The sequence below is a fragment of the Lissotriton helveticus genome, chromosome 7 (genome assembly GCF_964261635.1).
Source record: "Lissotriton helveticus chromosome 7, aLisHel1.1, whole genome shotgun sequence".
NCBI lineage: Eukaryota > Metazoa > Chordata > Amphibia > Caudata > Salamandridae > Lissotriton > Lissotriton helveticus.
The window spans coordinates 420,820,438-420,845,835 of record NC_136068.1 but is presented as its reverse complement, the minus strand read 5'-3'; the positions used below and the strand labels follow the sequence as shown (position 1 = coordinate 420,845,835).

The following is a 25,398-nucleotide window of genomic DNA, read 5'->3' as shown; positions in this document are numbered from 1 at the left end:
CAATCCAGAAGATATAGATCAAACAGATACTACCCTCCAGCAATTTACTGACATAATAAAGGGCATTCTGCCGTTCTGGGGCCCCATGTTCAAGAGTCATAATATCCGTCATTAATACTACTGCAGGTATACTGACAAATCTTACAGTTGAGCTTCAGGCTACGAGACTTGTTGCTCTTCAAATCCGGATGGTTTTAAACATCATCCTTGCTGATAGGGGTGGAGCCTGCAGCGTCATCAGCAGAAGCTGTTGTGTTTACTTTCCTGATAATGCCCTTAGTGTATACTCTGCAATACAGAAATTGCACAGACTTGCAACAGAGATCCATCAGGATAATGGTTCATGGTCTCGCACAGGGTGGTTCTGGGGTCTGCTGACATCATGGGGTTGGAAGATACTACTTTTCCTAGTAGCTATTGCAGGTGTCATCTTTACATGCTGCTTATGTATCAATTACCTTCTAGCCTGTTGCAACTATTGTATGAGCAAGTTCACCCCTACCCCTAAATTGCCAGGACGTGATAATAAGGTCTCTACTATGATGATGATGCAGGATATCCAGGACATAATGCTCATCAACGAGGGCATTTTTTAATACTAAGTGGATTTTGATACTCATGTGCTGCCTTATTCTCCCCTGTAACCTGAGCGACTATGCATTTCCTTTCTCCCCACTTAGAATTGTAAAGACCCTACCAGATAGCCCAAAAAAAGCATTTAGCCACCCATGCTAAAAGGAGGGTATGTTAGGTTTGAAAATCCCATTCCTGCAATGCACTCATTTCATGCTATATTAGGTTAGCCGTGTGTGGCTAAATAGATGCCATTTGTATTCACGTTATGCAACCCACTGAGTTATCCCTGCAACATACAAACTTGAGTTAGCCAGCGTGATGCTATTTTGTATTTTGTAATCCCTTTCAGGCTGCTTAGGCCTTGTCTGAACTAGGCCTCATTATACATATTGCTTGCTTCAGCAGAACACTGTATTTCGTTATTATTTTCTCTTCTGTTCCAGGCTGTATTCTGACTTACTGATGAATAGGCCATTCTGCCCTTGCATACCTACCTGAGTGTGTAGCTCTGCTCCCAAGTTAGGAGATGCTGAGACTCAGCGCCATGACCTAGAATTACAGATAGCATGCACCTATTTGCCAGGTGGTAGTCCATCCTTCTGTGTATCCTTTGTTCATGTTCAGCCCAGGCCGGTAACTTTCCACTGCGGGCGTGGTTGGAGATTTCTTGGGAGGAATGATTACTCATTGCAGACTGTTGGGGGGTCAGTCCCTCTGCAGACATCTTAGGGTGCAGGTCAGATTGGACTCCTCTGCCGAGTATTGCTAATAAAAGCTTGTTTGTATTCTCTACTGTCTGACCGACTCTTCATTTTTGGGAAGGCATAGCAGGTGGTTGTAAGTAACACGGTTGGCCCCTAAGGGCCACTTCCTTCATGCGCGCTGCAGCTAGGCTCAATCTAAAAAGGACAGAGACAGTGGTGGCCTGTGTTGGCAAATTTGATATTCTTCCGTTTTTTATCATTTGAAGAAAACTATTTTAAATTGAATGTAAAACCCTACCTTTGTAGAACCCATTTATGACTTCTTCTCCATCAGTTCTGTCTGCACAACACTTTGCAAAATGTAACTTACTAGTATGATTATTTTTTAATTGGAAAGTTTGATGCAGATTTGTCCAACAGGTTCAAATTTATTAGCAATGTAAAAACATGTTTACGTCTGATTTCTTGGATAGATCCATAAATAGTGTTCTAATCATTGACTGTAAATCAACATAGATATATGTTTTTGTATTCTTGCTGGTGTGTGTTATTCCTTGAATCGTGTGTGCATTTAACATTACAGTGATTGAACAACACTGAGCCGGGTGGGTGTGCTTTGGGTCTTTCGGCTTTACACATGAATTGCATCTGAGTTAGCTAGGTTTCGAGGCTGGGTTCTGGCCTCATTACTAGGCATAGAATAAAGTCATTGTTAAGTATTTAGTGGATTTTCAGTGTTTGCAGTCTTTTTAATGAGAGAATTCCTTTTTTTTGTGGGACAGGGTTCCTGGCTCCTACTCCCAGCAATTCTGTGGGTACAGCAGATGGAGTGAGCGAGAAATCAACAGGTGAGGTAAAACCGTTTTCCACACCCTAGTGGCACTGCACTGTAGACTGGAAGTCCTGAGGGAGAGGGGTCTCTCCCCTTCACAACCGCTTCTATAATACCAAATTTATAAGAGCTGGGTGATGGGTGTGTCTGGACCGCCACCCGAAGGGCACAGCAAAGGTCAAAGCAGTTCAGAGGAGTCATCCCTCTGGAGAGTCCCCGTCTCTTCAGGTATTTGTATTTTTGGGTAGCAGCCACTTCTTAAGTTGACCAGAGGCTCAAGAATACACTCAGATGTTCTGAGAGAGGAATATACCAGACACCACCAATTGCTACAAAGGGTCAGGCCTGTAGCACCAAGAAGTGGATTGGCTTTCAAGCTCTCTCCCCTTCGGTCCTCCATTAGTTATCTTTAATCACATAGTATCCTCTTGGGCAGCAAAAACTGTCTGGCGTCAAATGTTTCCTGTGTCATTAGATTCCCATAGGCGCTGGAAGTGGGGATGCGGGGTGGTGCTGGAGCGCCCCCAAAATAACCATGATGGAGTTTAAAATGTGCATGAGCAATGAAGATGCTTTTAAATGTTTTAACTTGCTTCGTTGTCTGTGCTTTGAAAGACAGAGGTCAAATGTCAGGTTATGCCTTCTATCAAATTGCTGCTTATTCTTTTAACATGATGTTTTCTGTTTTCTTTCTATGACAGCATAGTGTGACCATTTCGTAAAATGAATTATGTGACAATCTTGCTGGTGTTACAAGGAGTGTGAAAGGAAATGCTCCAGGATGTCAATTTATTTCAGACACAACAATATTTAAATACCTGTAAAAGAACTGGATACATTTTCAAAAATATATCAGCAGTTAGGAGAGCAAAAATCTTTTATAGTTCTGCAGTTTGATGGAAATATAGGTTCTAATACGATCACAACACATCAAAGCACTTTATTTGATGATGCGCAAATGATAAATATTTGTGAAACCCGTTTTCCACACATAATCATTTGTGTGAAATATAGTTCTATCAGTAAAACTGCATGTTTATATAAATTCAGTGGCCAATTCAAATGAAAAATGTGCTGTTTGTAAAATACTGTGGCATACCACAACATGATAAAGTGGTATGTGTGTGACAGTGTGCTCCAAAGTCCACCACTGACTATATACCACATCCTTATCACTCTCCTCATGAATGGACATGACTCATTTCCTACACTTGTTCTCAGCATTACTCTTGAATTTTCCACAAAGCATATGACTTCACTGATGTAACATTGATGAAGGCCTTCCCACTCTGAATATTGTTTCAGCATCAAAGCGATTCCCCGACCTCTCAAAACTTTGACACACAATAATCTCTCATATATCCCACTCTAAGACCTTCAACACATGGACATCAATTAGTGGTAGCCAGGGATACCAGTCGCTACCTATGACTTGCCCCTTACTATCTTTGGACCTGCCCTTGCTAGCCCTAGATGTTTGGGATAATTAGGTAAAGGTAGGAACAGAAAACAAAAGGGACTATAAGAATAAGGAATACTTCTGTAGTTCATTGCCCTGTCCTCCAGCAGAAACATGAAGCTGTTTATAGGTTAATGGTGAGGCAAGGTGTTAATTCGGTCTTGTGCTTGCTTACCACAATGATCCTTCTGTCACGGGAAACATCCTTTACAACGCAACTTTTACCACGCAGTGCCTTTACGACGCAACTTTTACAACGCAAACCATTACAACACATTGCGCTGGGGGGCGCTCTAGGATAGGGAATACGTTTAATTTACTGTCCAACACCTTCCCTAGTGTCCACTGGGACTGGAGTTGGAATAGTAAATTAAACTATTCACTATCCATCACCCCAAAGCGCTATGCGTTGTAAAGGTTTGCGATGTAAAAACCGCGTTGTAAAGGCATGCGATGTAAAAGCATGCGTTGTAATGTCATACATCCTTCTGTCACTACTGCTACTCTACAATTTTGGTGAATCGACGTTCATGCTCCTATATACATTCCTACCAAAACCAAGTATGCTTGTATCTCCCTGATCTTCTAGACAGTTGACAGTCCATGCTCTCACAGGCCTGGCACTGGTGTATTGCCTTTTTTGTCCTAGTTATCAAGTGCTGCTCCTCATCTAACTCACAGGTTCTCAGTCTTACGAAGAAATGGAGGGAGCAGTATTCATGGTGCCCGTCAGGAACCTGCAGCAGTGCTCAGACCGCAGTCAGGAGGATGGTGAGTACACTCTTAAACTTTCATTCTAAGGGCCTTGATAATCCAGAATCTGTCGCAAATAGCAGTTTTACTCTGCATGAATTGTGCCAGGTGACACGTGGGAATTTTGCAAGAAATGCCACAAATTTCCAAGTTTTGCAGATGAAAGGAGAGGAATGTGTGCTGTATGATTGCGTTTTCTCCCATTTTGATGTGCAGAGCTCGGACCGGTGAGGTAATACAGCACATTTTGAACAATATACCCTGATGTGATGGTACCTGCCAGATGCAGTTTACCTAGTGCCACTAACATTGAGGGCCTTAGGCTTCTTTTGATGGACAGCACAAGGCATGCTTCATTACTTGTATTGTAAAACGGCTTAGTTCAGTTTCAACCATGCCCAATATCTGCCTTGGCATGAACTGGCTGAAGCAGAAGCTACAAATCAAGCTCATCTGAAATAAATCTGCGAGATAAGCAACATTACTCTTAGGAAAAAACTGCTCACTTCATATGAACAGTGACAATCAATAACTCAGCCTTTAGCAGTCAAATGGTCTGCATCTACGTTGCGTTCACTGAGAAACAGTTTAAATTCAACCACATGCTATCTACTCGTGACGTCCTTATAACTGCAAGGACAGTGTCACTGAAGTGATAGCTAGGATGTTTTTACACTCTACCTACAAGAGTTGTGAGATCTGAACGACACATGATCTCAACAATAACAACACTGTGCCAACTTCCCCGCTTCCATGATATAGCAAGCTAACCATTAGCTATTATTCACCAGCACCCCACAGTGGGGAATGAAGGGTTAAAAAAATGCTTTAATACAATACAAAACTAACAGTGTGCAAAATGCTCCTCTCCTCAAGGGAAGATGTGAGCTACAGTGTCCAGCACGATCAGTCCACACAAGGAGGTTGAATTAGGAGTTGTCTAGACCAGGAAATGACACCTGTTGGCTACTTTTGTTTTTGTATTTGGGGATGATTAGTTTGCAGTGGCGTCCCCTCAGCTAAGGCAGAGGAGTGTCGCCCCACTGAGAAGGTCAACATGGAAAAAATAAAATGATAATAACTCATCGTTATTATCATTTTATTTGTCATCCTTGCTCCGCTGGGTAGGGGCAGGGCGGGGGTGAGGCTGCTCTGCTCACAGAGCAGGGCAGGAGCGGTTTGCCCACTGCACCCAGGCATTACAGCCTGGGTGCAGAACATGCTCAGCCTCCCATTCCCTGGCTGAACACCGGACCACAGCGCTCAGACCAATCACAACGCTGCATTGCGGCCTTATGATTGGCTATGGGGAGCCTGGGAGCCGGTTGCTTCCTGCCTCCTGCCCTGGAAGCAGGCGATGAGAAACTAGAGGCAGCAGCATCAGGTACGTTTTTGACTTTTTTTTTCATTCCCTCTCCCTTGTCCCCCCCCCCCATCTCCCCCGCACCAGCCATTAAATACCAGCCGCCACTGATTAAAGGAAGTGGGAAGAGGTCAAACAGTCAACTTGTGGAGACATAAAAGGCTGATTTTCCCAACTAAGAGACGAGCTGGTTAAGACTGAACAAAATGAGTACTACCAAATCTATGGTATATTGCCCTGCTGCTCTCCTAGCCTAAATAATGATAGCAGGGTTTATTTCCCTTCAGCACATGGTCTCTTTTTGTAACCTGAAATGTCATACACTGCTAATCATAAACTGGAAGTTGTCTGGGAAGGAATTGTAGAAGGACAGGACAATGCCTCCTTATGTAAATTAGAAAGAGCAACGGACCCTGTGATCTTAGAGATGTTTTGGGCTTACTTGTAGGAGTGAGGACAGAGGTGCAACACAGATTAAGCTATTTCAACCTTGTGAAGTAACATCAGCAACCTAAGAGGCACTTTCTCTCTAGCCTTTGCACATGAAGTGTGTCAGTCTGGATACGATCTGAGGCATGACCCACCAAGGACTCGTCCAACTTGTGCTTGTCCGCCTTTAGAAGCATTGAGGGGGGGCTCAAACCTTTGACTTCATTTGGCCTAGCTGAAGTACACGGAATCTGGGGGCATATTATCAAGGGGGTTTATCTCCGCTTTTTTGGCTTTAAAAGCCAAGAAAGCGGAGATAAAATTATCTCCCTATTACCTAGCTGTCGCTAACACCAGTTAGCGACAGCTAGTAGGAGATAGCGACCATCTTGGGCCCCGCTTTGCATGTCAGTGAAATTTATCACTAATGACATGCAAAGTGGGCATGTCAAGATGTTAGCGACTGGAAACAGTCGCTAACATCGCTATCTCCTATTACCAACTTTTGGAGATATTCGCACTAAGCGCGAATATCTCCAAAAGCTAACACCTGCCCCTGAGCAGTTCTTAGCCATGTTATCCAATGGTAGGTGGATAACATGGCTAAGTGGATTAGCTCGGTAATGCATGAATATCGCTGACTTTTCAGCGATATTCATGCATTTCGGCCGATTTTTATCGCTTAGGAGATAAACCTTGATAATTGCAAGAATCCTAAGCGATAAAAATCGCCGCAGCACGGCGATAAAAATATTGCCGCTAAGCCAACATAGCGATAATTATCGCTAGTTGTTGGTAATATGCCCCTTGGTCTTTTTAAATATTGTGTAATTTGTGCTCTGGTTGCCAATCCTGATTCCTTACCACTTCTTTCCTTGTTCATGAGGTGGATATGTTCTGAAGTAGGTAGTACCCCTGCTTTTAAGAAAGGTGCATGGAAACAGCTCATGTCCCCAACTCACATCTTCAGCCATTTGGCATTGTTTTTCTTTTGTGACAGCATCTTTGCTTTGTGCATATTGTACTTTGTACTTATTTATTAACTGATCAATTAATAAAATCATTACAGTAAAAACGGTCAACATATAAAAGCTAAAAACCATAGTACTAAAAGCAAATGTTTATCTTACATAAAATTGAGCACTGCATCCCTGTGCCATCATGATCGTCCCTCCCCAGAGGTTATAGTCAATGCCGTGTTCTCTTGCGCGTTTTCACAAAGTCCCCTTTTTAAGCCTCACTGGGTAAACAGCTGTACAGCATAGAGGACAACACCTCTTACAATCCTTTTGGCCCTAGCTGATGTAAGCGCTGTCTTAGACTGGCAGGCTAGGGGTGTTTTAGGGCCACTAAGCTTGCTTCCTCCAGATTTGCAGTACCCTTCGCCAGAGTTTTGTAGCTTTCATTTGTAGCTTTTAGGGCGATCCTGATTTGATGAGTGAATTTTGGCAGTCTTGCTAGTGTCGTTGTGTCGGTGATGGAAAGGCACAAGGCTGACGCTCCGCTGCAAGACTTTATTCCATTCGCAATAAAGATTGGACGCAGGAGTAGCCAACGGTCGTTGTTGAAATTTGGGCAGAAGCATAGGAGATGCAGCCAGGATTCCCTCGTGTAGGGGCATAGTCTGCAGTTTGTAGATTCCCCCTTGGGGGCCCATACGGGGTTGAAGTCAGAAATTCCTAGCATAGTTAGCCTCATATAGAGTATTTTACTTCGGGCCAGTGGAGTAAGAGCCTCACTTAGGCAAGGTTGTGCTTTGCCTACTTTGTAGGAGTTATTCAGAGGGTCTAGGTAGGCGCTTGAATGGGGAGATTTGATATCCAGATCAAAGGAGGTTTTTCAGACTAGCTGGTTTATGGATATTTTCTAAGCATTCGGGGGATGTCTAGCCGTGTAATGCTGTCTTCCTTGATCTTCAATGTTTTAAGCGCCTTTCCTAGGCTGAGGTGCCAGGCCGTGCCTGACCCTTTGAAGATTGTTCTCAGGTGGTGTTTCAAAGAGTGGATCGGGGCCCTTAGTATCCTTAAGTATAACTTTATAATCTCCCCCTGACATGTCATGTCTGACCTTGCTAATCCTAACTCCAGTGTAAACCTTGCGTTCCGGGCTGACCTTGGGATGTGGAGCACAGCTTTGTATGCCTTTACTTGGGCTGAATTTAGAGCGGCATCCTGTAGCCCGGGGAAGGCCAGGTGGCCGTAGCTGATAGCTGGTAGTAGTTTGGCTTTCAGGACAGTTAATATTGGGCCAGCGGACGGTCTAATGAAGTGGTGGCTTAATTGTTTTAATAGGTGTGTGACCTTGCTGGCCTTTGAGATCAATTGTTTCAGATGGGCCTTCTCTTTGGCCCGCTCTGTCAGCCAAACTCCTAAGTAATTATATGAATCCACCGTGTTGCTTTGTAGATTGCCCATTAGCCATTGTGTGTTCTTCTTCCGATGGTATGTCCCGAAAATGACCACCTAGGTTTTTCCTTGGTTGACAGTCAGGTTGTTGGTGTTGTTGAAGCTGTTTAAAGCATTTAGGGCTCTTTGTAGGCCCACCCTTGTATGATCCAGTATAGCTGTATCGTCGGCGTATTGTAGCACCGGCAACCTCACGCTTCCAAGTCTTGGAGCTACTAGACTAGCTCCTTTTAGGGCCTCCCCCAGATCTGCTGTGTAGAGGTTGAAGAGGATGGGGGCCAGCACACATCCTTACTTCAACCCATTCTCCATGTATATTTTGGGGGACACTGGGCGGCAGCTGGTTTTAACCCACACCCAGGTATCTTCGTAGAGAGATCTGATTGCCTTCAACAAGTTTGGTGGAATGCCCCAGTTTTCTAACTTCCACCATAGTCGTTTACGGACCACTTTATCAAAGGCTGTACTATAATCCACAAAACAGCAGAAAAGCGGTGGGTGATTCTTCAGGGTTGCCTGAGAGGATAAGTAAGTCAATGCCAATACGTTGTCCGAAGTTGATGACTGTGACCTAAAGCCGGTCTGGTAGAAGGGTTTTATGCTTTTCTCTTCGGCCCACTTCTCCAAGTCTTTCAGTAGTAGGCGAGCATATGCTTTTGCTTCCAGGTCAAGCAAGGCTATTAGCCTGTAGTTTGATGGCTTGAGTCGATCCCCTTTTTAGAAAATCTGTACCAAAATTGAGCCTTTCCAAGAATCAGGAGTTATGGCTGTCAAGAAGGTGTTGTTGTAGAGCGGACTTAGGATTCCTGCCCAGATTTGTGTGTATTGCCATATAAATTACAGGGCCTTTTCTGATTATACTCTTTGTCTGCTGTACATGCACACAGCATCTCACTGTGCCATTTACCTAATTATCCTACCCCACCCATTTGAAGTGTCCACATCACTGTGCTTACACTCATAGACATGCTTACAACTCACTAGACATTCATTTCTGGACCATCTCCATCTGTAATATTTTCTTTCATGGGTCCACACCTTCTCTATACATATTTAATCGAAGCTTTTCCAATATCATGTCGGGATTATGACCCACCAATATATTTATCAGGGTTGAAACACAAACAAGTGAACATATGTGTCGTGGAATACAATTTATTGTTTTTTTTCTGCTCGGCTAAATTACACAAATATTATTTGTATATTTCCTTATGAGGTATATATTGTATTTTGCTATTGCGCTCCAATCTTTTCTCTTTGCACAACCACTTTCTTTGAGCACTGTGCTACAAGGTCACATGAAACCAGTGAATATACTTAGATGTATAATAAATATTTGTGAAGATATCATTCTGTCTACAGAATTCTTTCTTCACTTATTACATTTTGTTTACATCTTTTTATTAAGTATTTTTTAATATTAACAATATACTCTTTCTATGCACTCTGTACAGCTATTAACTAATGCCACCAGTGTATAAGAGAGATGACAGAAGGCAAGTCGTAGTACTGTACACCAGCAGTGGCATCTGCGTTAGGGCATTAGGGCCACGCCCATTTAATTTGCATACATTTAAAATGTATTTTATTGGTCCTAGAAGCGCTGTAAACAGTTCCTGGCTACTTGACCCCGTTTTGTGCATGATTGTATCATAAGTGAAAGTGAGGCTCTGAAAGGCAGCCCACCAGGGCCAGACTGGCAATTCCGGGCACTGGGCAATCCCCTGGTAGGCTGGATGGGGTGGGGGCCGGTTTTGTTGCCGGGGCCGATTTGGAACCTGGCGTCACCGAGCAGCAAACACGCACACAACTCTCTGCATAAAATGCAGCTGCTGCCTGGTGGTGATGCATGCATCGTCTGTCCATGTCCAGCACTGCTAGCACTATAATTTATATTTATTAAAAAATCCACTGGGTGGTGGCACTGGCTGCACAGCACCATGCACGGAGTCTTCAGTCCCCGCCTTACGTCTGCGCGGCGCATCATTGACCCTTAGGGTGGGGGTCTGGAGTCAGAGGGCCTAGTCAGGGGTGATCCTGTGCAATCGCATTGGGGTCGCGCAAAAAAAGGGTGCTTGACTGGAGGCAGAGGAGGCCAGAGAGTGAGACGATGAGAGGCTGGAGCGGAGCCTGGAGAGACCCTGACCCCATCATTTAATTATTTGTAGCCTGCCCCGGGCCGTGTCTACTGGCTGCCACCTGGCGCGTGGCACCCACAGGTGAGTGATGCTGATAAATTAATTAATTGGCCTGGCACTGTCTCTGGGGGCATCACGACTGGGCCTGAATTGAAAGCATTTAAAGCTTGCTTAGGCCCCGGCCCGTGGATTTATTCAAGGTGACAAACGATTCCCTTACTCAAAGTCAGATCTGACTTTGAGTAAGGGAAGCTTTTGTCAGCGCTCTGATATCCTTCGGGATCAAGTTCGCGCTATATAAAACTTTATAAATAAAATAAAATAAATAAATAAATGACTAAGTAATATGCTAAACTGGTCAGCATGAGAATGCATTTTTGCTCTTAATGCGTGCTTTCTTTTGTCTGCACATTCCAGTACTGCTTCAAGATGTCCCCAATCGTCCATATTGGATTCCGTTTGCTGTACTTGCACTGCTCCCACAAATCAAGATAATGCACCAACCTACTTGCCTGCTCTTCCTCCCAAGGCTTTAGACAACCTCACAGATTTTGCCCTTGATCAGTGTGCCGCCTCCCTAATTTCTATTCAGAGGTCCTATTTTGTTCCCTAGACAGTGTGTTTGATTCTGTCCTGAAGTCTGGCTTCAGTGAGTTCCACAGTCCAGGTCCCTGGACACCCAGAGAGTGAGACCCATCTGTGTTGCATTTAAAGGCCTGTTGGGAGATGAGGTTCCTTGCTGATTGCAGGCCTCTGCTGCTGGGCACCAAACCTCCGTGGGTGGTTAGAAAACTTTGAATGTTCTGAGATGGCCCTCCACAGCACAGACCCGAGATCGTTTTTTATTTAGTTACCGCTCTGGTTACAGGGACCGTGCTTCTCGGCGCCGGCTGCAGCACAGGAGTAGGCACCACTGAAGCTTCTTCCAACAATGTACTTCTCTTTCTGTGAAAGTTGGAGCCAGGCCTGCCTACAGGCGGAGCACGCTGACAGCCCGCCTTCTGCCCTGTCGGAGCCCGCCTCTACCAACTGCCTGTAATATGCCTTCTTGTCCTGTAGGAGGCTGCATCTGCCTGTAACATGCGCCCTGCTGTAGGAGGCCGCCTCTGCTTGTAACATGCCCCCAGTAGGAGGTCACCTCTGCCTGTAACATGCCTGTGTAACGTGCACTGACAATGCTTGGGAAACATTCCAATCATACAAGAAATCTTGGCTCTGTATAAAACTGACATAGATTTGAGTGAGTCACACACACGCGGGAAACTGAAGAGACGGGGTGATATTTATTTCACATTTTATTCTCTATTTTAGGTTTTGTTTTTAAATAAAGGATCTGGCCCAAGGGGCACAGGCCACTGAATATAGCAAGGGGAGGCCAAGAGGAATGGTTTGAGATGGCACACAAGGCTTACAGATGCCTGATTTACTGACCCTGGGAGGATGGAAGGCTGAACTGGTCTTGTCAGTACTCAAACATCACAGCTAATGCCAGAGGCGACAGTTAACTTACTCCTAGCATGGTTTTTCAATGGGCGCAGCATTTAATGCGTTACACATTATGAGGCATGCACTGAGCGGTCCTTAGCAGGGGGTGGCGGCGACAGTAAGTGCCGGAAAATTTTAGCCTGCCCCGGGCCGTGGCCCTCCCTCCCTCAGTGATGGCCGGGCCCTGCGCTTAACTCACTGAGCCTCAAGGAAGGACGAGGTTTAAATGTAAGTGATTTAATCAAAACCAGCAGAAGAGACCATTTGAAAGGGGAATAAAGTCTGCAGGGTGAGCGATCTATATGAAATCTGTGGCGAACCTCTGCCATAGTGTAAGGTTGAAATGTTTTCCAAGGTCAGTTCTCAAGCTGAGAGAAGAGATATTAATGTCGCTCTTGCAATTATATACCTACGTAACTGCTCATTAATGCCATTCAAACATGAATCTTGCAGGCACCAACGACAAAGAGGTGTTCTTAGGGGTCAATGTCAAAAGTGATATGTGTTCCAATGAATGGATTTTGTGATGTGACTGTAGAGCAGGCAGCATGAGTCTGCTATTATAGCTGCATGGTATGGACAACAAATGAGCAAATGTCTGCTCAGGGTCAGCAGTGTGCTAAAATACCCTAATACACCATCATAGCAGGGTGCTTAATTTATGCCGATGCTTTCCGGAGCGCTGCACTGGTGCTAAATTATCAACACCGGCACTTATGGTAGTCTGCCAGTGCTCACAAATCCACTGTGCTGCGGTCGCGGAACGGGGCTGTGGCCTACCAGGCTTAGGGCGGAGCGAGATGGTGGGCTTGGCTAACCTTTACATTTTCCACTATAATGATGACACACATTGCCTCCTGCCGGCTTGAACAAAAGGGGAATAGGAGCCCTTTCCAGTCACAGCACAGTGGGTTGAGTGCATGTTCTGGAAAAAGAGATACGTGTTGCTGGAATGTACCGGGTTGAAAGCGTTGGGGGCAGAAATGGCTTATGTAACCTGTAGGTTACACGCCTGTTTCATGGATGTGCCGAAATTGCTTTTTATTTACAACTGAAATTATTACCTATTTGCTCGGTGATAATACCATGGTCTTGGTCCCCCCCACGCCTTCCTCCCCCCCTCTTCCTCACACTTTCCTTCGGGAGCATATTGTTCATACTTACTGCTGAGACATGGTTAGATAAGTCTTTGACTGCCTCAGATTCCTCCAAATTAAATTCAGGTTTGATCTTCTTTATTACATTAAAAAAGGCCATTTGTGTTGGCTCTTAGGGCTCAGTGCACTTTACAACGCTAACCAGTGCTAAAGTGCTTGCGCTCTTTCGTTTAAACATGGTAAAATTGGCTTACACCGAATTGGCAAATTTAATTTACTTGTAAGTCCTTAGAAATGTGGTTCTCCATGTACCCAGGGAATGTAAATTAAATGCTGCTACTGGGCCTGCAACACTTATTGTGCCACCTACGTACGTAGCCTATTTAAACATGTGTCAAGGCCAGGGCCTGTCATTGCAGTCTGCCAGTGCAGTTATAAAACTGCCATTTTGACCTGGCAAAAGGAACCTTTTGCCAGGCCTAAAAATATTCCCTTTTACTACATTTATCACCAGGATGTCACCACTAGTTCAAGCCCTTTCCATAAGGCAGGGTGCAGTATGCAGAGTGCAGTGTATTTAAATGGTTTGGCATATACTTTTAAGTTTTATATGTCCCGGAATAGGCAAGGCTGAATTGCTACCCTTGTTCTTTGTGTGATTCTTGAATCTTTCACAATCCCATGACTTGAGTGATGTACAGGCAACACTGATGGCAGCACCCACACTCTGAAAAGTGTTCTAGTGCCACTAGCCTGGGTGCCTTTGTGTGAATATTCCATACTTTCTGTCTGGGGTGCCATGTGAGACATTTCCATGCCTTTTGTCAGCCTGGGTGCTTATGTATGACGTTTCCATGTTTTCTGGCCTGGGTTCTTATGTGTGCTATTTCCATAGTGTCTGGCTCAGTGACCTGGAGGCTCATGTCATGTGTGAAGTTTCCATAGTTTCTGGCCTCTGTGCCCCAGGTGCTAGTTATCAGATGCTTATGTGTGAAATTTTTACAGTTTCTGCCCTCAGTGCCTAGGTGCTTATGTGTGACATTTCCACAGTTTCTGGCCTCAGTGGCCTGTGTGCTCATGTCTATTTTTGGTGCTCTCTGAAAGAATGTCTATGGGTACATATGACTGGCTGGGTAACCTGGTGCTCTTAAAGGTCATCATCTACTATTTACTGTGTTTTGAAAGTTGATACAATTGAATATGTAATGAAGAATGTGCTGTAAAATTCACCATTTTGGTCTGTCTTTTTCCAAAATTTTCATGGGGGGAGAACCCCCCCCCCAAACCCCCCTAGTAGTGGTCGGGCTCGCTTGCGACGCTCGCTACACGCCGGACGGGGGCTGGTCTGCCAATATTTGGCTGGGCTGCTCTCAGTTCCCAGTCCGGCCCTGCAGCCCACATTGCACGTCCAGGCTTACTTCTTCACAGCCCTTAGTGATCATAGCAGAGGGACTATAGCAGACTGAAGACTAGCATCACAGGAGCTTCAGTCTCAGAGGGTGCTGAATATGGAAGCCCTGCATTATGCTGTCATCCCTCACCTCCGTGTAAAAGCTCCTTGTTTGCATCAGTCCATCTTCAATGTTTATTTGAAGACACACTGCTTAGTGACTTAAATTGACTCTCTTGCAGACTAATGCCTGAGTTAAAAAGATGTAAGTGAAAGGAGTACATATTTTAATGCAGTTGGCAATAAAGTAAGTAATAAATGCTTATGTTTATTTCATACAGGTAGAGAATAGTGCCGACTTGAACCGGGGACCAAGTTTCTAGTCTCGGTGTAGCCTCAACAACCTGCCTTTCAGGGCAAATCACTCAATCTACCAGTGTCTGAAACTCTGTGTAATGTAACTGGTGCCTATGTAAAGTGCCTCAATATATTTGGTTACGTTTACGCTATAAAGAAGTGTAATTATCTCCAGAAGCTCATGTAAATTGTCTGTTTATCTGATTCCACCTGTTGTATTTGTGATTAAACTCCCTCTATTGGTGCTGCTCTATAATACTGGCTTTACTATTCTCTTTCTGCCTCTCCTTTTGATAACTTTACACATTCGCCTTCCTGTGGCGCGGCAGACATTGCACTCGCTCTCAGCACTTCTTAGCGCACTTAATGGATCTGTACACAGTGACTCTTGTGGTATGACTCTCAACAATCCTCTCTGAGCAGTCTCCCTACGCCAATGTTGTTTGCTTCGTCTACTTGATCAGATAAGAAACATTCAATCAAGTTGTGTTTCTCTTCTCTCCCGTATGGAGAGGTCTTCATAACAAAACTGGGCTCTGGAATTCTAATAATAAGGGGCATTCTCATTAAGGTGTTACAGTTTAATGAATTCCATGTGGTGTTTTTTCCATGCTCACTTAGATTACTTGTTTGTCTTTAATCGGAGTGGCAGGATATTGATGGTGCCTCCACGTTGTCTCACTTATAGTTGGAAAACTACTCCCCTTTTCTCTCCTTCCTATTCACCCCTCTTCCTATATCCGAGTCAATTCTTCCCCCTTCTCACCCAATAGTTTTGTTTTAATTACGTTAATGCTTCACACCTACCTAGACCCTAGAAGCTTCCCCCAATTATCCACAATTATAGTAGGCTTCCCTGTACCCAGCCTGTATACCCCTTCCTATACTGTAATAACCCTACACCTAGCTATACACTAATACATCTGCTTCCACAAAAATCCTAGTCCTTCTACACTAGGCTATAATACAGCAGGGCTTTAAGTGGGCCGGGTCTCACCGGTGCTGAGAGCCGGAAGTTTTTTAAAGGAGGCGTTGAAACGGATTTACTATCCGGCTCTGTCTTGTGCCCTGGCTCATTTTTTTCCGGACTGCAGTGACAGAGGCACATCGATGTGCACTGCTCTCCTGCTCCCTTCTCACTAGTGGAGAAGTTACAGCATGACATCATGCCAGGTGAGCATTGTAGGGGAAGGGAAATCCTTTAAAGAGAGTCATTTTCTCTCTGGATTTCCCTCCTTTTTTTAATATCAGGAGCAGCAACATTGTTGTGGTGTCACCAGGGCCTTAAGTGAAAGCTTTTTCAATATTATATACAAGCCATAGTTGCTGCTTATCTATCTATGGAACTAACAACCATTGACAAAGCCAAGAGCCCTGAGTTGTAGGTATGATGTTACTTGTTGTATTATATATCTGGATACAGTACAGAAACAGCAAAATACAAGTCGGGCGGCACACTATGCTAAGCACAGATTTTTAGTTTAGGTGTTTTAATTACAATGGCCACGCCCTTTTGAGAGACCCCCCAGTTTTTTCATCCCACTTAAAGCCCTGTATTACAGCATTGCCACTGCGTCCTATACCCTAGTATATCTATCTTTAACTAAACCACAATATCTCTACCTGTACCTATAACCCGGTGCATTAGTCTATTCTGATACCCTGGTACTTTTACCCCTACCTGTGCATTAGTACCTACCTCACCTGTACCTTAGGCCATCTATCACAGCCAATACTCTAGTAGTTCAACCCCTTAAAACCTCTACTACCTCTAGCTACAACCTACCATACATCTATCAACCCTCTCTGTTAATCCTACCTCTTATTCTACTTACTTGTTTTCATGTACCATCGTCTTGTCTCCACTTTCTGGTGTTTTCTATACCGCATTTTGTGAGGAAATGGATTTTCCCGTTTATGGGCATTCATCAAAATAGTTTTTCATGTGCATGTGTCCATCAGGTGATGCTCCATTTTGGTGTTTCTCCAACGAGAGCAGCAGCGGCTTCTGTTTTAGGGCTTTGGGGCCACACCCCTCTCATTTGCATACATTTAAAATGTATTGTATTAGTCCTGGAAGCGCTGTGAACAGTTTCTGGCTACTTGACCCTGTTCTGTGCATAATTGTATCATAAGCGAAAGTGAGGCTCTAAAAGAAAGCTACAGCGCATGTCCGGGCTTACCTTTTCACAGCCCTTAGTTATCATAGCATATGGACAGCAGCAGATTGAAGACTGGCGCCACAGGAAATTCGGTCTCAGAAGGCGCTGAGTATGGAAGCCCTGCGTGATGCCGTTATCCCTCACGTCCATGTGAAAGCTCCTAGTTTGCATCAATCCAACTTCAATGTCTATTTGAATACACACTGCTTAGTGCCTTTAATTGACTCTCTTGTGGACTAATGCCTGAGTTAAAAAGCTTTAAGTGAAAGGATTACACATTCTAATGCAGTTAGCAAAAAAGTAAGTAATAAAGGCTTACGTGTATTTCATACAGGTAGAGAATGTGACCTTAAGGCCAGAGATGCCGACTTTGGAACCCAGGTTCTAGTAGTCGGCATAGCCTCAACAGCCTGTCATTCTGGGAAAATCTCTTAATCTACCAGTGTCGGGTTTTGGCCGTTTGCTACGATTTTAATTGGAGGTGAACTGAGGTGAACAGAGACTCCTGGAAGGACTTGTGCCCAGAACTTTGTTTGGGAATTTCGGTCCCCGGTCCACGGGTGACGTTTGAGTGACTGCTGCTTGCTCTACCTATCACCGGGGGACTGCGAGGACCAGCAGGCTACACTTCCTCACAGCTGGTGCCTCTTCCCCCGGTGTCCACGCCCCCGCCAGGTGCCTTTATCAACTTTTCGCGGCCCCTGCTCCGCGGGAGCCGCTCACAGCGTTGGATTTTGCCCGTTTGCTCCGATTTTAATTGAAGGTGAACTGAGGTGAACAGAGATTCCTGGAAGGACGTGTGCCCAGAACTTTGTTTGGGAATTTCGGTCCTCGGTCCACGGGTGCCGTTTGAGTGACTGCTGCTTGCTCTACCTATCACCGGGGGACTGCGAGGACCAGCAGGCTACACTTCCTCACAGCTGGTGCCTCTTCCCCCGGTGTCCACACCCCCTGCCAGGAAGGTTAAAATCGTCATCACCTTCCTGCGACGCGGGACGCGCGCAGGTGGGCGCCGGGCAAAGCCCGGGCCAAGGGCGGGCCCGTTCTAGCCCGTTCCAGACCGAGTAAGACTGGGCTGGGCCACCCCCCTTGTATTTCCGGCCTGTACGCTTATAAACTGTATGTACCTTACACCTACTTATAGACTGTACATTGATTGTGTATTAGTAAGGATGTCCACTAGAGAAAGCAGGAGTAAGGTTATGAAGGGGGGAATTCAGTTAACAGGTACCCTTGACAATTTCATTACCAGGACAAACTCGGTAATTGATATGGGTATAAGTTTAATGGAGCAGAGGGTTTCACTGGATCTAGCTATAGCCAGAAGAATGTCACAAGACCCAGTAATGGCTAAAAGATCATCCTTGGGGCATATAGCATCAGCTAGAAGTCCAGAACGCGTTGACAGTGCTGCTCCCTTACTGTTGCAAGCCGATGTGCATCACACCACAGGTCAGCTCCTTCAGTTACCAACACCTCCTATTCAGGTGTCACTGCAACCACCCAATGAGCATACATCCTGTCCAGAGCCAGTTGTGGTGGGTGACAACACATCAGAAATTGTAGAGTTGGAGGTTTCGGAAGATGAGGCTAGCACAAGACGATTACGCGGGAGGAAGGAGGGTGCCGTACCAAAACGTAAACGTCCCACCGCTTCCGCTTATGCAAGGAAGAAAGTAAAAATTACAAAGATACAGAAGAATAAGACTAGCCCAGGTAAAGAAGGGGATGGAGTGGGAACTGTATCACAGGCTGTACTGAGTGAGCAGGATGAAGGTGGAACTCCTGTAAGTGCAGATATAGCAGAAAGGGTGCAAGATCCCCTAATTCGAGGCAAGACAGAGATAGTACAATTGGGAATGCTGACGAGGGAAATGTGATTTTATTAAGGGACATAGGGGACCTTCTAAAATCATTCCTAAACCCATTAGAACTAAGACTGACACGAATGGAAAATCAGTTACTTGAGGTTGAAAAGAGCATCATAACATTGGCAAGCCTCAGTATAGTGGGGTCAGCATCTAATCACACTACAGGTGCCATTACAGTACCTTTAGTACCTTCGGTGCCTTTATTAGACAACAATAAATCCCAATCGCCATCCCAGGGAACTAGTGTCAATCACACAAATGCAAACATGGTAAATCCAGTAGGCAGTGTTTCAATAGCCAAAGCCAAAGAAAATCCAGCAAGGGGCACTAACGCCACTAACACTATTGAGCAAAGCCAGAAAGGGCATCAATCGGGAAATAAACCTAGGGGAGGTTATATTAATCTTCCACCAGATGCTAGCCCATATGTAGTTGTCTTGACAGGGGTTCCTGAGCTAAACAATCAACCTGAGGAAACTTTTTGGACTCTAAGAAACAAAGTCTCACATTGGTTACATGAAAAGAGGCCATTACCACACCACATAAAAGGTAAAATACTAATGGTTCGTAGAGTCCCATGGGTAGGACCCACAAGGAAAGTAATCCCAGGAGACTGTGTGGTTGTTACGTTTGAAGATCCACGTATTGTGCACCACTTATGCTCATGGAATCCTGGTTTCGAAGACGGAAGTACCATATTTGAAACCAGACCACTTTCTTTTTTTATCCTTCCAAAATGTGTTCTGAGGGTGGTGGAAGTTGGTCAGTGGTGAACGATCATACCAAGGGTGGGCTAAGTGGTGGGAATTTGGGCAATCCCAGACAATGGACGGGAATACCAACCTTTAATAGATTTAGCTGTTTAGAAGCAGTCAATTGACTGAATCCACCAGCGGGTAGTGTAAACGGTACCAAAGCTACACTATGTAGGCTGAGGACCATTGCCATTAATAAAACCAGGGGAGGACACATGGAGGTAAATGGAGAGGTGTATGTGGGTGCAGTAAGTAAAAATAGTCACAGAGCATGCGCTAACCCTGGGGACCTAAGTGCTGCTAAGTCATTAAGTAGTGTTGGAGTAATGGCGCCAGTTTGTGCCCAGGGGGTGAGACAGCATGGCACACCAACCTTGGTGTCTGGGAGCACGAATAGTACTATCATGCAGGGAGAGCGAGATAGACAGATGAAGATCTGGACCTACAAACATCGAGAGCCATAGCATCAAATATAAGGCCCCCACCATTGGAGCCACTCTCTACACCTAGCCGTAATGCCAGGACACTGAAATTAATATCATGGAATATAGCTGGTGTAGCCAAGAACCTGAGGGACCCCGAATGGGCTAAGTATATTGACTCTAGCGACATTTGCTTTTTGCAAGAATCATGGTCACTTCACACCCCACATAGGGTTGGCTTCAAATCCTTTGGAATTGGTGCCATACCCTCTATAAGGGGAAGACCTTCAGGCGGTCTAATTGTATGGGTAAAGGTAACCCTAAGGATTCAGGTTGAAATTATAGATACGAGCTCACTAGATATATTGGCGCTGAAAATTACAACATGAGAAGGGAAATTCCTCTATCTAATTAATGTCTATAACAGACCTGCCCCTGCCCCTGCATCCAAAGAATCCCCCACCCTTGCAAAATTGGACTCCTTTCTAGGTAAAATAGTTGGCAGGGAAGCTGTCATCATAGCTGGTGACCTAAACTGCAATTATGAACCTGATCTAGGGCTTAGCGATGTCTTCGAGGAAGAAGACCAAGCTAATAATATTCCTGCATTGGACAATAGTGAACCTGCTAAATGTACAGTCTTAGCAGTTCAATTTATTTATTTATTTATTTATTTATTTATTATGTTTTGGCTCTCGAAGAGGGCCACATAAAAACATGTACAAACAAAGCAACAGAAATCATCACAAGTGCAAGAGTAATAAAAACATGATATTCGAACCGTAACATCAACACTACAGACCCTCAGTCCCACGAGGCCGGGTCGGCACAATCTTCCAGAAACATTAATAAATAGCTAAAAATCCTTTAAAAAAGTTAAAAACATGAGCACAAAACATTTCATTCGGTGGGCAATAAAGTGCATTCAGGAAATCTTGTAAAGTGACAATGCTGAGGCGTAGGCAAATTACTTTAAGCCATCGATTGCGCAAGCTACGTAACATAGGACAAATCAGTAGTACATGCATACAGTCCTGGTTATTCAATTTACATAAATTGCACAACGGTGAAGTACCATGCCATTTGGATAGCAGCACATTAAGGGGGATTAAGTCGTACCGTAACAAAAACCAAAACCTACGAATCCCGTGTGGTAAATTCCACAGGGCATACGGTTGAGGCTGTTTCAATCTATAGGAAGAGATGAGTGGCACCACATTCCTTTTATCTCCGATTGTTTTTTTATCAGATAAAAAACAATACTCCCACGAAGCCTCCTTAAGGACCTGCTTTAACAGCATGGGAGAGTAGGAGAAGAGCGCACTTTCATCCAGTCTAAGGATTTTGACAGCCCTTCTAAAATTACTAACAAGTTTGGAGAATTCCTTAAAATTGCCCAATAGTTCATTTTTGAGTAAAGCTCGCAGGGTTCCCTCTCTTGCTCTGGCCAAACTGGCTACCCACCTTATTAAGGCACACAGCCCCTGAACCCAGGCACTTCTGAGTCCAAAATCCAACCTGCAGGCGGCCAGAGGACAGGCATTGTTTAAAGTCGAGAGGGATCTTAGGAGTTTTCCCTCGATCTTGTGGCAAAAGTCCCAAAGTTTTATCTCTATTATTTCTATACCGTACAAGATGGTTGCGGGGATTTTAGCTCTAAATACTTCAAGAAGGCTAGAGAAATGTCTTTTCCCCGTTGCCAGGTATAGGGACTTTAATCCATTGCCATGGGCAAGAGCTTTGCGAGAGCAATGCTCTATATGGGGATTCTCGCTCATGTTGGCCGAGACTATTTTCCCTAAAAATGTGTAACAAGTTACGACCTCCAGTCTATGAGCTCCAATGGCCCAGCCAAAATTTGTCGAGCGGCATTTCTTCCTGCCAGCTATACACATCACCTTACTTTTATTGATATTAATCTTCATATGATGCTCCCCAGCAAAGTCCTGAAGAGCCTGAAGCCGATTTGCCAGACCTACGGGAGTTAAGTCAAGCAATAACACATCGTCGGCATACATCAGGCAGGCGATTGGCATCCCTCCTATCAACGGTGCGATCCCCTCACTGTGGGACACAACAGCAGGGAGGTCAGTAGTATATAGGGAGAACAACAGGGGCGCCAATAAGCAGCCCTGTTTAAGGCCATTCTGGGATGGTATTTTGGCCGAAAGTCCCCTCTCACCCCCCATTAAGACCCTGCACCAGGTCCCAGTGTGCAGAGCCCGCACCAATTCCAACAGGGGAGTAGGGACGCCCAGTAACGCCAATTTTCTCCACAGCGTTCCCCGATCTACTTTGTCGAACGCTGTGGAGAAATCAATGAAGGCGGCGTATACGACACCCCCTCTCACCTCGACATATTTGTCAGTGACAACCTGAAGAGCAGTCAGGTTGTCCAGAGTACCATGTTCCCTTCGGAAGCCAGTCTGTTCCAACGGCAAGATATTACGCTCCTCGACCCAATCAGAAAGGGAACTCAGGAGGCATTTCGCAAAGACCTTTCCGATGGAGTCAAGGAGCGCAATCATGCGATAGTTGCAGGGGCTGTCCCGTGCCCCTTTCTTAAAGATAGGGACCAGAATGCTTCCTCTCCACGATGCAGGAACACGATTGGAGAGATGGCATGCCCTAAACAGGGGATATAAGATTTTGCTCCAGGTAAATGGATCCTTTTTTAGGACCGTCATCGGAAGCTCATCCGGTCCCATGGCCCCAGAGGAACGCATATTTTTTATAGCCAACTCGATTTCCTTCTCAGAGGGAAAGAAAACCGAGTCATCAGGGGTGGCATACATGATGTTATCCGTACTTGTGGTCCCATTCCCTGCATATAATTCCCGGATATGAGAGGACCATATATCCTCAGGTATAGCTATGGGAATAGGGGCGTGGCGTGTACCACATCCTTTCCCGATTATTGCCCAAAAGTCTTTAATGTTGCCATATGCAGCAGATTCCCTAAGTTTGATCCATACTTCATCCTCCCTGTCCCGTTTGATTTTTAGCTTGAGTCTGCTTCTCTTTCTTCTTAACCTAGCAATATTTTTCCCTCGTTCTGGTACCCTTTCAACGTACTGTGCACGGATCAGTTTGTTTAAATCCCTATTTAAATTACGGAGAGTCAGAGGGACTACCTCTCCTTTTTTCCTAGGGGGGGCAGTTTTTTTAGCATTCAAAAGAATCTTTAACATGAATTCCTCAAAACAAACTATTTCATTTCCGTTCCACTCTTCTATTTCCTTAAGGGTATCGGTCAGTAGTTCCTGTTCTCCATTAATGGCAGCATAATTCCAGAAGCATCTTCCGGTTGTTGGGAGGAAGGTGACCTCCTTGCCATTTAGCGACCAGGGTGCCGAATTCAAAGAGTTTAGTGAGATTGATATTAATAATATACTATGGTCGCTCAGGGTCGTGGGGATGATCTGTAGCAGTTCAATTGGTGAGGTTGTCTGCGGAGCACGGTCTTAGGGCCTGTAATGGACGTCTCCCGTCTGACATTTCCAAAAAAAACACATTTTCCAGGAACAAGTGTAAAAGTAACCTAGATTTTGTAATTGTGTCATTAATTATCTGGCAGCACATGATCGATCTCGAGGTAGAAGACAGGATAGAGAGTGATCACTTTTCCCTGGCTTTATTGTTTGAATCTTGCTTGGTCACGGGGGTTGTGAATAGTGAGTATTGGATGTACACAGTGGCTCGCGTGATGAGATCCTTGTAAGTAATAACTGACGAGCATTAAAATGGTCCCATATACTGGAGCACGGTGAGATCCTTGCGGAAATTTACTCACAATTTGCAATGTCTTTTGGGGTCTTTACAGGTTCCCTTGTCGAGGACAATAACCCTGATCATTTTTTGGCACTTCTCAATGATTTTTTTAAAACATTGAAAGCACTAGTTACAAAAATGCCAAAGAAAAACCAACAAAAATTGAATAACCTGTCTCACAGCAAGCCATGGTATGGCAAGCTATGCAGGGAATCTAAGGGGTCCCTTTTGCTGGCGATTAAAACCAAATCCGCAGAAGATGTTAAAATAGCAAGGAAAGTTTATAAGCAGGTCCAAAATGCCTCAAGGAAGACTTGGGAGGAAGATAGCTGGGCGGACTTGTTGGTGGCTGCCAAAGTAAGGGACACTGCAGGGTTCTGGAGGCTAGTCGCCAATGGCAATCATGAAGGGAGAGTTGCAAAGGATATTTACCTTGATGAACTCACGTGGGTCAACCACTTCACGACCCTATATAAAAAGTATGATACAGACCATAAGAATTCTGGTGAAGAAGCACCATGGCTTACACCCCCCTAGGAATATCTGGAATTTTCAATAGAGGAAACTGAGGCGGCAATTAATGCAGTAAAAAGAGGTAAAGCGCCTGGTTTAGATAAAATACCTGGGGTCCTCTATAAGCATGACCTGCAGGTATGTGCACCATACATAAATTATCTGTGTAATATATTGTCCCGCAATGCAGATTTCCCCGAAAGTTGGAGGGGAGCAGAGATTGTTCTCATTTTTAAAAAGGGGGACCGGTCGGAACCTTCAAATTACCGGCCAATTAGTCTAATGGACATCCTCCCAAAAATGTATTCGAGACACATTTTAACCCGTGTAAACGAGTGGTTGGATGAGAACACTGTCCTTAGGAAGTATCAAGCTGGTTTTAGGAGTAAAGTGAGCACCATTGATCAAGTTTTTCGATTTTGCTGTCTTTACTGGAAATATGTACGCATCAAAAAGGGCCACTTATACGTTGCGTTCGTAGATCTCAGAGCGGCGTTCGACCTAGTGCCGTGAGATCTTCTTTGGAGGACCCTACATAAGGTTGGGCTTCCAAGTAGCCTGTTGGTCCAGATAATTGAGTTACATGCCAGGAATTTTGCAAGAGTGAGATGGGGCCCAAAGGGGAAATTAACCCAGAAAACACCGATCGAGCGCGGCGTCCGCCAAGGCTGCGTTCTGGCCCCTACATTATTTTCCCTCTTTGTGAATGACATCCCAGCACACCTAGAGGGTTGTAAAAATGACTCACCTAAATTAAATGGAGAAAAGGTATCCGCATTATTATTCGCGGATGATACCATTTTAATTTCGCAAACTAAGAAAGGTCTCCAGGCATTGCTTAACTCTTTTAGTGATTATTGTAATAAGAAAGGCTTAGAAATCAACGGGGAAAAAACTAAATGCATGGCTCTAAATC

At 44.7% G+C, this 25,398-nt stretch overlaps 1 protein-coding gene across 5 annotated transcripts in view; it reads left to right on the top strand.

The window, feature by feature from the left end:
- The window catches only part of LOC144766801 (uncharacterized), a 1,464,990-nt gene that overhangs the window by 1,189,336 nt on the left and 250,256 nt on the right, over positions 1 to 25,398 (top strand). For all 5 annotated transcript variants that reach the window (XM_078650533.1, XM_078650530.1, XM_078650529.1 and 2 more), the window contains 2 exons: positions 2,063 to 2,128; positions 4,253 to 4,342. In XM_078650533.1, coding sequence (XP_078506659.1) covers positions 2,063 to 2,128; positions 4,253 to 4,342 — 156 coding nt within the window. The remainder of the gene's footprint in view (positions 1 to 2,062; positions 2,129 to 4,252; positions 4,343 to 25,398) is intronic.